Source organism: Argentina anserina, chromosome 3, assembly GCF_933775445.1.
Source record: "Argentina anserina chromosome 3, drPotAnse1.1, whole genome shotgun sequence".
In the NCBI taxonomy this organism is placed as follows: Eukaryota; Viridiplantae; Streptophyta; class Magnoliopsida; order Rosales; family Rosaceae; genus Argentina; species Argentina anserina.
In genome coordinates, this window is record NC_065874.1 from 10,675,255 (window position 1) to 10,691,064 (window position 15,810).

The following is a 15,810-nucleotide window of genomic DNA, read 5'->3' on the forward strand; positions in this document are numbered from 1 at the left end:
CGGGTCGGGTCGGAGCTCTTTATATTAAATTGGTTCCGGGGCAAAGGCTATAAAACTGCTCAATTGTGTTTCTTCAGTTCTCATTTTTTTAAGTTGAAAGAAGAAAAAGCGGGGAGAAATGACCGGAGAAGAACTAGCGGGCCCACCAGCGCCGAAGCTGCTCCGTCTGCTATATTTCGTCGGCGCCGGATGTAAGTTTCCGTCGATTTTTCACTTAAAGATTTGATTTTTGAAGGAAAGTTTGAAGCTTTTTTTTATTATATTGTGTGATGAGTTTTTGTTTATTTGGGTAGTCATTTGCACTGTTGGGGTTAACAAATGGCGTGAGCTGCAGCGGAAGTCGGTCATTTTGGAGCAGCAGAAGCAGAAGCAGCTGGCCCGGAATACCGCAAATGCCCTTGAATGATGTCTCAGGTAGTGATTGTAATGTAATTTTGACTAGTGTGAAATTGTGAATTGGTTTTGAATAAATTTTTGGTTGCAATTTTTGCATCCCTTGGATTTTAAGTTAATGCAATAGAGATTGGTGAATAAGATTTGAGTTTGAGCGTTACTTTGGTTGCTATGTTTAGCTCTTGCTGAGCTTAAGTTAGAGTGAGTTTTGGAATGATAATAGATGTTGGATTAGCTTGGTTGTGTTGGTGATTTGGTGCACAGGCTGTTTGTAATTTGGGTCTTGAATTATACAGAACAAAGGAGCACAAGTTGTTTACTTTTTGTTATTTGTTTTGATTTGAACTTCGCAAATATGAGTTTAGAGCTCTTTGTCGGGTCGATGAAACTCTTAGTTTACTCGAGGTACAATTTTCTGGCTGTTATTGTTTCTGATGGCAATTTATAGACTCAACTTAGGCATGGCTTCTTTCAGAATTTTAGTTCATTGTAACCAAAGGCTGGTGATTACAATACTTGAAGGTGTAGCTAGCTCATTAATGGTATTGGTGAGGTATTATGAAATAAGACCGAACGAGTGAGTTATTATGACCATGATTCTATTATGGCAGAGGGTATATCGTGATGTTAGTTAATCCCCTTTTGAGAACTCAGGGAATCCCTTTATAATCTCTGGTACTGGTAGCCTGGTTCAATGCATAACACATCCTCCAATCAATCATTCAATACACTGTAGTTCCCTTTTGTCTCTAGTTGCATACGAAATTTATGCATTTGATTTGAAGAAATGCAGCATATTCTTATAGCTATAGCACGTGATGCTTGATTGCTACTATATTTTTTGCAAAATGAATTGGAGTGAGTATCTATTATGTTGATTTCACCCCCTTCTCATTGAGCACTTTGCTCCTACAACAGAATACAAATTTAAGAGTTCACTGTGCACATATCAGATAAACACACCTGCAAACGCAAAGTCAAGTAGTTTCTATAAGAATGTTGTTTGTCACAATGGTTCCATTTGTTTTATGCTTTTTAATTTTCATTGGCCAATTGCATTGGTTCATAGCAGTTCAGAGAAACCTTATTTATCCATAATCATCAATAATCACAATAGAATAGTTGAGCAATTGTTGTTAGAATACAACTGTGAGTCATATCCGCAACCAGCTATATATATACACATCTAGAGACTGTGCACGCCTGCTTGCTTTTGATGAATAATAACCATTGATGAATTGGTGCAGGTGACGCTTGACGAGTTCAACAAACTTTTGACTTCAGTTGTGGATGTAAGGGTAGCAGTATTGCAGTGGGTGAACATAACCAGCATTTTGCCCCTTACTTCTGTAAGCAACAGAAGAAGTTATGAAGCATTTTGTTTTGTTTTGTTTTGAGTAAGGTAGTTATGGAGCATTTTGATAAGCTAATCATAAGGAAAGATACTTTCACTCCCTTGGATGGGAATATATGGTAGTAATTGTTGGGTTTCTTGTCAGACTGTCAATCCTTCTGTTACTTATGGGTGTAAGTCTATATCATTATAAGTTTATCTGTAATAGTCACAGGGACATGTCTTCGTTTTAATTTTGCACGCAATCTCCATCTTTTCTTAGTTTTGGTCCATACCCTCAAAACCTCGAATCTATCCCCAGCCATTACAATTATACGTCTCAACTCCTTGTGCTTTCTGTGAGGTTTGGCTTTCTGTATGTACTCTGCCGTTCCGATTTGTAACTTTGCCCTAACAAGGCTTGAAGAGCTTGTATTGAACTGGGATTCGACAGAATACACATTTCTTACTGATGCTTTGATATACTTTAATAGAGGCCAAAAAGGATCAAGGGATACAAACAAGAGGGACATATGGATGCTCAACCAGAAGGCAAACAGGCTCTGGCAGAGATCGAAATGGTCCATGAACTAGTGCTACAGCTTAATATAATCTGCATTAGTGATTGAAGATATCCTAACAATGATCAGTGAATCTCCCAACCATGATCAGTCACCCCTTTGTTGATCCAAGACAATCCCACTTAACTATCGAATCAGCCCTTTGAATTTTGCCATCACTTATGAAGCAACCATCTTTGATGGAGAAGACAGGCATATGTACAGAATCGAGCAATAGCTAGTCTTATAGGTTGAAGTGGAGCTGAAAGGCAACGCTTGTTAATTGCTGCTCGCTAAGCAAGGCATATGTCACAATTGTGGCACTGTAGAGGGTAGTCTGAGAGAGCCAGACGGCTAAGAACCAAGTGCATGATATCATTAGACACTTGCTTGGACCAAAACGTCATCATCGTTCATTCATCACCATTTTGTTTATGGCGCGTATAAACAACTAATGAGCCGTGACCAAATTTTTGATAGGCTTCTAAGGTCTAGCTTTCATCTTCATGATGAGCTCTACCTGCTTGCGGCAAATAATCAAAGTTGTGTCCTACATCATTTACAGTTTCATGGCACTCTTAAAATCCAGATATTTAAAGAAGAGATACCAACCTTTAAATTCAGTGACGTTTTTGGTCTTAAAAGTAATTTTAATCAATTCTAACGTTCCATATATATTTATTCATTTTATAAATTGCTTAGAGAGAAAGTAAGCAGAGTGAAGTTGATTTGTCAATTGGGCCAAGTAGTATATAAGAAAACCGAGACCTCCTCCTAAGACCTCCACGAAGCCAGTACGTGCCTCTCACTCCCACCCTAGACGACCTAAACCTCATTGTGCCATAAGCCATCCAATGTTATATACAGGGGTTTGTCTATCTGACCCCTCTTTCTTTCGCTCATCACTGCTTCAGACCCCTCTCATTACCCAAACCTGCCACTACCAACGGTCACTCTCCGCCTACACCGATGAACGGCTTCACTAGCTTCAGCGATACGTGGTTCCAGAAGCTCCATCGCCTGGCACAGCAGCTCTCCTCCTGCCCCAGACACCCCACCAGCACCGACCACAAGCACCATCTCCTGCACGTCATCAACAAGGTCATGTCCCACTACGCCGAGTACTACCAGGTCAAGTCCCTCGCCGCTGAGCAAGACGCCCTCTCCGTCTTCGTCGCGCCGTGGGCCACCACCCTCGAGCGCTCCCTCCACTGGATCGGTGGATGGCGCCCCACCACCGCCTTCCACCTTGTCTACTCCGAGGCCTCCATCCACTTCGAAGCCCACATCATCGACATCCTCCGCGGCTTTCTCACCGGCGACCTTGGCGACCTCTCCCCTGCCCAGTTCCACAGAGTTAGCGAGCTCCAATGTGAAACTGTACTCCGTTATCCTTAAAATTATGCATGCATGCAACATCAACTATGTTCGTGTTGAGAATATATATAGCGCTTTTGGTTATTTGATGTACTAATATTTGATCTATACTGGTCAATTGATTCTTCAGGTGAAGGAGGAGAATGTAATATCGGAGGAGTTATCAGAATGGCAAGATGGAGTGAGCGAGCTAATGGGAAGTAGTACCGATCTGGATGTGAAGACGGGTCAGCTGACGAGCGTGTTGAAGAAGGCAGATAATCTGCGGCTGAGAACGGTGAGGAAGGTGGTGGATCTTTTGACGCCGCAGCAAGCGGTGGAGTTCTTGATCGCTGCTTCCGAGTTACATTTCGGAGTCCGTGGATGGGGAATGACTCAGGATCGACAACGTGGGAATTTCTGATTCACTTACTCTGATTTGACGCTGGTGGATGCGGGTGGTTAGATGATGATTGGTATTATATACAACTTTGTTTTGTTTGCAGTCTGAATTGCTAAATGAGGCTGTTTTTCCATTACGTCTTTTGCTAAAATCTATGTTTTTCGTTGTGTATTCTCTTTCAATTCTGAAAACGTTAATAAGAATCATGTGAGATTCACCATTTGATACGTTAATTGCGTCGGCATATGAGACTTTTCTTTCTGGGCGGAGATATTTTGAGCAGCCATGCATGCAGAGCCTAGCATGAACAAAACTTTAAACGTGTCTGAAGTTAACCCTATTAAGCCATGCATGATGACACATGGGGTTCGCATGCAGCGTGTCAGGCTCTTGCAAAGCCAAGTGAGATGCACAGACGGGAGCAATACCTATATTATGCTATTCGCTGCAATAGAAAGTTATTGAATTGTACCAATGGATCGATCGTGTCGATCTATATGTTTTGATTCAGGCAATACATTCTTCTGTTGATTATGACCTACGTTTTCGGGTTTTACAAGAGTGAAGGCAATTTCCTTCTGGTTTTCGCCTCATTTATGAATGACGATACTTGGTAGCCTCATATATGAACGATAATTGATATATAGCGATCGCGCTCTTGGTCGCATGTTTGGTGTCTCAAATGTGACGATGTGGTATTGATCGAATTAGGAATGAAGGACTTGATTGGGAAGAAGAACTTATAGTGCTGTAGAATGTAGAGATTTACAAAAGAAAAAAACATCTTAGCAGACCTAGCAAAACAAAGATTTATCAATTATTCAATTATATGCAAATTCAATTTATCCAAGTCCGCCTACCTTCGGTTGGTCTTCTAAAATGGGGTTTTGTTCCTACGTACTGACCGGCCGGTCAGCGATATATGATCATATGAAGACATGAAGAAGCATTTCGCTTCCCTACTGGCGTAGGTCGCAACGGGGAATCTCTCTTGCTTAACATGAACTTCAAAGGTAGTTTCTTTCTGAATTTATTGGACGCCGCCAATGTATCGATCACATGTAAGATGATAGCCAGTACTGGATATAGTCATTGGAGAATCTAGGTTATAGCTTCCAAACAATTATGCTGTCAACATCTCTTGCACTTGCATTAGTACGTTTCATTACTTTATAGATGGAATTAGCTCAAAAGCTTCTCTAATAGCCATAATTAGCTCTTCCAGTTTAGAGGAATCGAAGCCACATGTGGAACAAGACGTGCAAAGGCTGCAATTAAAATTGTCCATCCGAGTTTTTGAGAACTGTACCGCTACAAGTGAACTCCCGGCCCCCATCGATTTGTTTGCATCACAAGTTAGCTCTTCTATTTCTAATCTTAGCTTAGTTCCGGTGAAACTAAATATCAATAAGCATACCATAAAGATTCCAGCACGTACATTAAATCCCCACGTACGTAGCTAATTCAATCATAGTATATATATACACACACACACATGAGTAGAAACAGTCTCTCGTAGCTAGAGCGACCTTCTCTAAGGGGTTAAACAATCCGTGTCAACCAATAATTAATCAGCAAGCATGCATGAATGTCGGAAAGGAATCCACTTTCAGTAACAAGAAGAATCCTTATAAAAATAGAGCAAGGCTAGGGGTTTGGCTGGCTAGCCAAAATGATCCAGCAAAATTAAACAAGGCCACATGAATAGAAGAAATAACACCGGGAACCATTAGCAGAAATATCCCAACAACACAAGTAGGCTAATAGCAATGCTAGCAATCCATGATTGAAATATTACAATCCCTCAAGCAAGAAATTCAAAGTAGAACGATTAAGAAGCTAACTTCCAATGCAAGCAAGCTAGCGTAGATGTACGTACAGGCAATCAAAATAAAGTGTCAATCACCAACGGCTCACCATGCATGTATGAAATTTCTACATGATCGACTAGTCCAGATGTAGTAGTGTTCGAGCAGATAAAGAACCCGTCGTCGCGTCACAGTGAGTCGTTTGTTCCTTCACTTCTCCGCCGAAGCCGGTGCCGGTGGTTTGACCGCTGCAGCAAACGCCTCGTCACCAATCGCGGCTCTCACTTTGTCAATCAGCTGACCCTGGCACATCTTGTTTTCCTCCCTATAAACCCTGATCAACTCGACAACAGTGGCCATCTGTTCGGAAGGTACAAAGCCCAGGAGCCTTTCCAAAAAAGCACGCCAATTGTTGGTGTACCTAGGCCCCAAGGCACCACTGGCCTCAGTAGCATATGTTGCATAAACCTCTAGATGACGAGGAGCCTCGAAGCTTATCACAAGATCAGCACAAATGCGAGAGCTGGCGGCACTAGCAGGCACATAAAGCCTCCTAGCACGGTCAAGACTGTCGCAACTGGAATCGAAATCGGGTTCAATATGGTTTGAGCCACAAGGGACCAATTGCACCTTCTTCCCCATTATGACCCGGCACAGCACAACGTGCCTTACCCCAGCTTCATCAACCTCACACGACAATGCAGCATCCAAAGAATACGCAGCAGGAACCAACAGAACAAGGCCACCACCACCTTTGGCATCCACAGCGCTGAACCCATGTTCCAAGATCCGAGCAATCTCCGCCCTCGAGCCGCTGTACAGGGCTGACCTGATATGGGCATTCTGGACATTTCCCTCGCACTTACGAACCGTCTCGGCCAAGAAAGCCCGGAAGGCTTCGAACCGGGCGCGACGGGTCAAGTTGGAATCCGGGTACTTGTGCACCTCCACCACCGTGGTGGTTCTTCCGCCGGCAAATCCCATGCCGGAAACGAAGTTCCGCTTGATTGATGACAGCTCCACGCAGCTTTCCTCCACCCTGGCGATCGTCCCGTTCCTGACCAATCCAAACGGGTCCGGACCCGGTGGAGGTGAAATGGATCGAACGAGACCCGACCCGGTTTCTTTGTCTCTCTTGTCCGCCTCCGAAGCGGCTGCGGCATCGCCGGCACCGTAACCGGAGTGTTGACGATTCTTGACCTCCGTTGCGTCCGCGTTGGAGCTGGAGTCTTGATTTTGAACCATCTGATGGGTCTGCGCCATGAGAGAGAGAGAGAGAGAGAGAGTTGAAGTATGAAAATGTGGTTAGAGAAAGAAGAAATGGATTTTGATCATGAAAATGTTATGAAATGAGTCGTAGGGAGTGGAGCAGAGAGAAACCGTTAAGCCGTGAACTAAAGGTGGTTTGTTATGGCCTTGAGGGTGTTCTTGGAATTTAACAAATAGCGCTGACAACCTTTTCTCTGAGCGATTGTTGGAAAGTGACGTCGTTTTTTGGTAGTGAATTGAGTAACTGGATTCAATTGTATTAAGAATTATGGGGTGGATTATTCTGATATCGTAATTGATTTTCACCAGACGTAAATCAAATCAAATGATGAAAAGGGACCGATACATAGTTCTTTTGTTTTGTGTGGAATATAGAATGAAATTCGGTTTTGTTATCACTTTCTTACGTTGATTATATTCATAGTGACGGCGGTTTGTTTGATTATGGACATCCACTTACCAACTATATATAGTCTGTAGAGACCAACATGATTTCTTTCCATTCCACAACAGGCTCCCCAGTTTAGTATCATTAAGATATTTCACTGTTGCAGATAGCGGGGGAAGATTGGTTGCTCGATCCTTTCAGGGTTATACAGGCCATGTTGTTTATTCAAAATACAGGCCATATAAATTGAGAACACTACGCCCACAATACGTTTAAGTGACGGATACTGCCCGTCGCATAAAGTAGATATAGCGTCGCTATAGTCCTCAAGCGACGCATGTCCGTCGCTTAAAATTCGTCCCTCCAGGTCTGAAGCGACGACAAGATTAAAGTTCGTCGCTTTATCCAGACAGAGACGACGACATTAGTGTTCGTCGCATAGTACATCTCCCGACGAACATATGTGCCTTAGGTGATGATATTTTTTGTCGCCAAATTGTTAGGCCACGAGAGCTTTTCCTTGTTTAGGCGACGACCTTGTGTCGGTAAAATGTTAGACGACGAACATTTACTGTCGTCACTTAGGATTGTAGCGATGATGAACAGCATCTCCATCGCTTAAAGTCCATTTAGGGAAAAAATAAGAATCAATTGTTGTGTGCCCATTATTCATTACACATAAACCTGCCTATTTCACACAACCAATTGACCAAACATGCAATTCACACAAGACCAAAGAAAATGCCATTTCACAAGAAAGTAGAACCATTCCATAAATTTCAACACATTTGTTTAATACACAACTAGCAACTATGCAAAATATGTATTTCCACAAAATAACAACCGTACCCAAGTGTTTTGCTACCAAAATCCCTTAACACCTTAAACACAACAGCCTAGAACCTATGAACTACTACCTACCGGACGCTGCACTTATGTAGCCAACAAAATTGCCTCCAAGAGCGCTAAACGCGCTTCAAATGCTGCCTTACACTCTGCTAATTCAGCAGATACACAATCAGCTCTTTCTTTGTCAGCTTGCGACTCCTCCCTTGCAATCCTCAACTCCTCTTGAGTTTCTTGATTGGAGCTTCCAAACTGGCGTGGTCCACCACTCTTTTTTCCTGGCATTCTTAGGGCTCTTCTCCCACCTGCCATTATAACAACACATTAACAGATTTTGAACAATGCAAAAACTACAAACAAGAACAAATTTTACAAATGCAAAGCTTTAAAAGTAATAGCTACTTTTTTTCATTTAGTCATGATTTCCACTGCTTCTATATTAGCCTAAGTCTAAATGAACAGTCTAAATTAACAAGCATATATACAATATGGTAATCATTATATAGCTAACAGCCTAGTAGTACGTAATAGCAAAAAACTATAAATTGACTTTTATAAAAGACAACATCAGTTTAATAATAATCTCACAAACATTTAAAAAATAGGAATTCACCTCTTACTTTTCTGCCCCTCCTATGTGAAAAGCCTCATCAAGGATTTCAATCTCATTTAATTGTGTCCCAGTCCCGAAATTTCGAATGATAAAAATTCGAATTCGAAGCCATGAAAACTCTAAAACAATCTCAAATATATTGAAATCATCTTATAATAACAGTGTATCGAAATTATAGATAAATGTACTCGTAAAACACTGGACGACCCATCTAGTCGTCCAATAACATCTGAAATTATAGGTACTCATTAAACAATAGGCAACCCATCTATTTACCCAATTACATTTAAAATACGGGTACTCATGAGACCAAACAACCCTTCATTACTCCTCATGCAGTACACCGACAAGTACTGGGCAACCCATATGGTTACCTAAAATCATGTAAAACATGGGTACTCATGAGATCCAGGTACCCATCTGTTACCCCTCATGCAGTACATCGACAGACACTGGGCAACCCATATGTAACCCAATATCACTCAAAAATATGGGTACTTATGAGACCCATGCATCCCATATGTTACCCATCATGCAGTACACCGGCAGACAGACTAGAGCTCTAACTGAATCGTAAATGATACCCGGCCAAGACTCGGTTCCGATTACTGCTAACACGTCTGAAGACAAAAAACATTTTAACAAGACTCAATGTTAAAACCACATACAATAACAATCCACACATGTTATTGTACTACAACCAAACGACTCTTGCATAACAATATGAATATAGTCACAACATTATAATCTCACATTTGAAATAAAACCGAAACATTATATAATATAGCAACCCATATATATGTATCGTATTTACCATTTTCGTACACATACACAACCCACTATATGATATCAATGTCACGGTTCACTCTTTTTAATAATTCAAAAATATAAGTCACCGCCAATGGTAGACATGTCATAGTGAGATTTACTCACATTAACCATAGTCCATAATCACTAAAACCTTTTAAAAATTATTTATTAAAATAGCGTTTCACTTACCCATAAACCATAGACGATTAAGTTCATATACTTTAAACCAAAACATATTTTTTTTAAATAATTTTTATAAACTAGTGATGCAATGACTATGGTAACAACTCAAACTAAATTCAATAATTATAACACTACTTCGATCATGATGATCATTGTGAGGTTTACTCACCTTATTTCCTGCGTGCAACTTCCATTACACCGAAAACGATCCCCTCACTCGTTTCGTCGGTCACATAATAGCGTGATAAAATGTTTAGTAAACAATACGTAAAATATCAGGTGACGATTTCATTACATCTAAACATTGTTCATAAAACACTGCTCATAGAACACTATTTGTGTTTTACTGTTTACAGAACACTGTTCATGCCCGCCACTGTTTTCCGACCACCACTAATTACCACCAAATTTCACCACCATAATCTAAATGACATTCCCTAACAACTTTCTAGTTCACCACAAAGTCCAATTCTCAGCCTAAACACTTCAATTTAACAAAAACCGAAAAGCCCCAATTTAAAACCTGGGATTTCTTTTCTTCGATTCTCCTAGTACACAACGATTTGGGTTAAATCTTTTGGAGGGTTTGTAGTATGGAAGGAAACCTTCAAACTAGAACAAGAATCTCACCGATTGGTGGCCGGAGGAGGGAGATCCGGCGAGGTGAAGTTCGGCGAAATATGCACTTTCGAGGCAACTTCCGGGCTTCACCTCTTCCAAACGGTGGCAAGATCGTGGGTGGCGCTGCCACCAATCGACAGGGGACATGGCAACCTTTCAAACGTGACTGGTGCGCCACTCTATGGTGACCGGACGACAATGATCCGGAGGCCCAAAGTCGGTCGCTTGGGGAGAGAAAAATATGGGATTCTCGAGGGTGAACAGTACCCATGAACAACACCGATCCGAATTTCTGATTTTTCTCCCCCTTTTTCTCTTTAATTAACTTATTTATACTATTTTCCAAAAATGTCCAAATACATTTTGATTCGTAACTTCTTCATACGAACTCTGATTTAGGCATGTCGCATGTCCACGAATTCGTATTGACGAACTCTACAACTTCCATGAATGAAGTTTTTAGAGATTCTTAACTGATAAAATGTCAACTGTTGACCCGTCACGGTAACGTTTCCGTGTATAAATCGATCGAACACTTTTGTTTTCTCCCTCGTACTATATAATCGGATTATCACCAATTTAAATATCTCCGAATAATAATTAGTAAATAATTATAAATTTCCGGGATATTACAAATTGTGACATTGGGTCCACTTCCAAACCTCCAGTGACTGCCTCTTCTCTCTGTCTCTTTTTCTCCTCAAGCTTTGTTTGCAATTGTTCTGCCATAGATGCACATTGATTAATATTTAAGCATCAAAAATATTTATTTAACAAGTCAACAATACAACCAGCTAGCAATACTTAAGGGGCAGAAGCTCACCAAAGCTTGCTTTTCGTTCGCTTCTGGTCCGTACACTTCCAGCAGAACAGCAATATAGGGGGCTGGATGCCTTTTCTTGAGGTGCTCCTCAACCCTGCAACTCATACCCCGTGCACCGAAGTGGTGGTTGATTGGATTGAGATTGTTGTTGTGATTAGCTTTGTTGCACTCACACATGGCCTCAAAATAAGGAAAACATAGAGTTAGTCACTAGTTGAAATTATTAAAACGTCAAAATATAGAACAATTTAAAGCAATAAGGTGAGATGATTTACAATATAATATTTGTCTTGCCACTGTTTTACCAACCACTACCACTGCTCCGGCCAATGCAAAAACTCAAGGGGAACAACATTAGGTGCCTTCTCCAAATAAAACTTCTCGTTGGCCATAAAGTGTTGTCAGCAGTCATGCTTCCAATCTTTGAATTGTCGTCCAGCCTCAGAGTCTATCCACTCCAACATATTAAAGTCTGATTCCTCTACAACATAGTTGGTCTACAAAACATCATCACTAATTATTGGAGTGGATAGACTAACTATGTTTTGTAGACCAACTATGTTGTAACATTATTACTCACTAATTTTTTATACCGAAACACAAAAAAAAAATTCACAGTTGTGGAAAAATCACTTACATGCAGGAATTTATGCACTATAGCCCTCTCTACATCGTCAAGATCAAAATAAGAATTCTACTTCATCGGCACCTTGGACCGGACACAACTACCAATGTCCCTAGACAACAAGCTGCAGTTTTTATCTGAATGGGGGCCATTGTGGAAATCATATCATTGCAATAAGATCTTGTGTCTCATAGCCTTCACAATGTAATTGGTCTTGTGGCTGGCCGCCTCCGCTGTTGCTGGCCTGCATCAAACAACAATAAGAAACACATTGAAATAGTCCACAAGAACAAAACAAGAGAAAACAATAATCAATGAAGAAAGAACAATGAGATAATTAAAATATATGTTACAAATCATACTTTTTCAACTTAAAACTACATCAACAAGTCGCGTAAGAGATACTTCAACATAGGTTCTTCATATATAACTCATCAACATTAACCAAGCTCGTCCACAACTTCAATTTAGATCAATGAATGACCACAACCAGGCCTAAAAGATCCTTCAAATTGCCAAATTAACTGGTAGATAAACTGAACTTAAAAAACTCTACGACTTATTTATTAATCATAGAATCTCTTGTACTAGGCTCATCATTATTCAAGACACATAGTAAGGTAGTACAAGCACGCATAGAATACAAGAACAGAACTAGAAGAGACCAATAAGAATCAGAATCAAAACCAAAACCAAAACTAATTCATGAAAGAAACAAATAAGAGAGATATCACCATAACATACTTCATCCAAACAAATAAGCATCAAAAAAATCCAAATGACTATAAACCAAACAAAAAAAAATCAAGTTTCGAATTCAAAAACATACTTAGTGGCACCAAGATCTTCTTATACCTAATGCTCAAAACCGGCTCGAAAGAGGTGGAACCGCCCTCTGCGGTGGTGGTGATGGACATGGCGTCGTCATTGACTTCGTCTTCAAAGTTTTCAAATGGGGGAGGCGGAGGACAAGCTATTGTATCCAGTTGGGGAGGCGGCGGAGGAGCATAGGCCGAAGTGGCTGCCTCAGCTGCTTCTGCGGTGAAGGCTGCTCGACGAGCAGCGAAGATGTGCAAGCGTCGCGATCTGGGTTTACCCAGAGCCATTGATAGGGTTCTCGGTGATTGTTTGGGTTTGGGAAGTGATGCTGAGGGTGGTGAGAAATAGAAAGAGGGATAGATCGATTTAGGGAGAGTGGTCGGTTTGGTTTCTGGGGAGAGAGGCCAACGATTTGGGATCGATTTAGGATTTAGGGTTTCCCAGTTAATTTGAAAACTGAGAGAGAGAGAGAGAGAGAGAGAGAGAGAGAGAGTGACGATCGATTTGGGATCGATTTAGGATTTAGGGTTTCCCAGTTAATTTGAAAACTGAGAGAGAGAGAGAGAGAGAGAGAGAGAGAGAGAGAGAGAGAGAGAGAGAGAGAGAGAGAGAGAGAGAGAGTGACGATCGATTTAGGATCAATTTAGGATTTATGGTTCGGTTCTTTAGTCTTATATACCCTCACATACCTAACAAACTTAATAAACGCTCGTCGCCTAAGTTAATTTAGAAATGAGTTTAAATTTTCAGCGAATTTTTTGTGGGAGACTTTAACGCGCCAATTATTTGGTTTAGAGTGACGGCAAATTGTTATTCCATCGTAAAGTAAAAATTGGCCTAAATTTTTGGCGCAAGAATTCTAGCGACGAGCTTAGCAAAGGTCATCGCTTTAAAGGGTGTCACATAATGTATGTTTTTCAGACTCATTTTCTTCTAGTTATAAGTTTACACAATATAATGCATTGATATAAAACACAAGTCCAAACATTCAAACATTAACATAGAACAATTCATACATTCACTCGGTAAGTTCAAATATCATAAAACATAAGTTTTGATTTCGTAATTTTAAAATATAAATTATGTAGGCTATATCGATCATCATGGGGACCAACCATGCCCGTCATATTCTTCATCATTATCATCATCACTTTCTTCTTCTTCTTCTTCTTATTCATCGCCCATGTTGACATCATCGTCCGCCCCCATTTTTTCATCTTGTGAGTAATAACCCAAATCAATGGTAAAACTAGCAATTAGACTGTATACTGAGAATGCTTCTACTATAGGTTATTGATAGGGTTCTTCGATATGATTTCCCATTGGATTTCTCCTCTCCTCATGTATTGCCAGTGTACTGGCATTGTAGACATTTATGTGTGACATCTCATTGACGACCTTCCAAGTCTCACTGGCCTTCAGATCTTCTAGGTAGAAAACTTGTTTTGCTTGTGTTGCAAGAATAAAAGGGTCATCCTCATACCAACTAGTGGATGTATCTACTGATAACAAACCATGATCCATCTTAGTGCTCCCATCCTCGTTAGGGTCAGTGATGAACCATTTCCACTTGAACAAGACCACTGACATGTAGTTTGTATACAATAGTTCGACAAAGTATTCAACAATCCCATAGAACTTACCATTAAGTGTCTCATACATCACCCCACTGTTCTGGGTCTTCAAGTATTGATCTTTTCACCATGATACGAACTTTATGTCGTTCACATAACACGCTGCATAAAGACGGTGTTTTTGTGGTCTTTGAGCCAATTTGAGCACCTATGGATAGTAGGACAAGTCTTTCTTTCGTCTAACATCATCGATCTGTAAGATGGAATCCTGGAAAACATTAGTGCAAGTTGGATTGTACTAGTAAAGTTATATTAAGAGGAAAAAGCTTTTATGCATACCCATCTAAGGAAATACGGCAGAAAATGCTTCTTACGATCGGCCTCGCTCTTCAATGGATAACGTTTCTCACACTGAACTTTATGTTTGTCGATATAGTAAGATACTTCTTCACATCTTCTAAAATAGTCTAGTGAGCCACATCGATATCTTGTTCCCCCATCCCTTTATGACTTATAAGCTTATCCGACCGCACGAGTTCAGAAACAACATAAAGATTAAAACGTGGTGTATTTGGGATGTTTGCATCTTCTGGATATCCCACATTACGCATGTATAAACTACAGTAGGTCACACATTCTTGCGCAATGTATCGCTCAGAGATACAACCTTCTGGATAACGCATATTGTTCACTGGTTTTTTATAGTCCCCCAGTTGCATGTAATAGGAAATATACAGAGGTCAATTCAGAGGAAATTAAAACACTTTATATGTCTATTGATAATGAAAAAATTAATTTCATACCTTTCCATGGGAACATCCAGTTAAAATGTACAGGACCGATTAGCAACATTTGTTTGGGAAGGTGAACCATGAGATGAACCATGATGGTAAAGAAATGAGGAGGAAAAATCATCTCAAATTGACAGAGAATAATGACTATCTCATCTTTTATATGTCGGATTCCTCCTTTTTCAACTCTCTAGCACATAATTTTTGAAACCATCTTGACAATGCTACTAAAGGCCTGACAACGTTTTCAGGTAAGAACGGTCGTATAACTACTGGAATAAGATGTTTGAGCATTACATGGCAGTCATGGGTCTTTAGACCATGAAACTTCTTCTCATGGAGAAGACCTTATTCCTCAAACTTCTTGCATAACCGTGAGGATACTTAACATCATGAAACCATTCAAATAGTTCTTCATTGATTCTTTCCCACTGACTTCTTCGTATCCCTCTTTTTTTAGAGCAGCTCTCACTTTTGGACCGTCCTTTAACTTTCCTTCAATACCTAGAATAGTTGCAATGATGGTGTCCCACACGTTCTTCTCAATGTGCATGATATCTAGGCTATCTCACTATAATAAATCTCCAATAAGGTA

At 40.4% G+C, this 15,810-nt stretch overlaps 2 protein-coding genes across 2 annotated transcripts; both read left to right on the plus strand.

Annotated features, from left to right (window-relative positions):
* Positions 1–118: 118 nt before the first annotated feature.
* LOC126787039 (uncharacterized) lies at positions 119–1,678 on the plus strand. The gene is made up of 3 exons (XM_050512977.1): positions 119–191; positions 294–414; positions 1,641–1,678. Exons 1-2 carry the CDS (start codon positions 119–121, stop codon positions 404–406), a joined length of 186 nt encoding a protein of 61 aa, XP_050368934.1. The 3' UTR covers positions 407–414; positions 1,641–1,678.
* Positions 1,679–3,255: 1,577 nt separating this feature from the next.
* Positions 3,256–4,068, plus strand: LOC126786283 (protein DOG1-like 3). Its single transcript, XM_050512053.1, has 2 exons — positions 3,256–3,666; positions 3,794–4,068. The coding sequence occupies exons 1-2, from the start codon at positions 3,256–3,258 to the stop codon at positions 4,064–4,066; spliced, it is 684 nt and encodes a 227-aa protein (XP_050368010.1). The 3' UTR covers positions 4,067–4,068.
* Positions 4,069–15,810: the final 11,742 nt, after the last annotated feature.

Bases quoted from the DNA above. Each gene is read 5' to 3' on its own strand.
- LOC126787039 (XM_050512977.1), top strand. From the start codon at position 119: ATGACCGGAGAAGAACTAGCGGGCCCACCAGCGCCGAAGCTGCTCCGT. The intron at 192-293 runs GTAAGTTTCCGT...TTATTTGGGTAG, and splicing joins ATATTTCGTCGGCGCCGGAT to TCATTTGCACTGTTGGGGTT.
- LOC126786283 (XM_050512053.1), top strand. From the start codon at position 3,256: ATGAACGGCTTCACTAGCTTCAGCGATACGTGGTTCCAGAAGCTCCAT. The intron at 3,667-3,793 runs GTACTCCGTTAT...TTGATTCTTCAG, and splicing joins GCGAGCTCCAATGTGAAACT to GTGAAGGAGGAGAATGTAAT.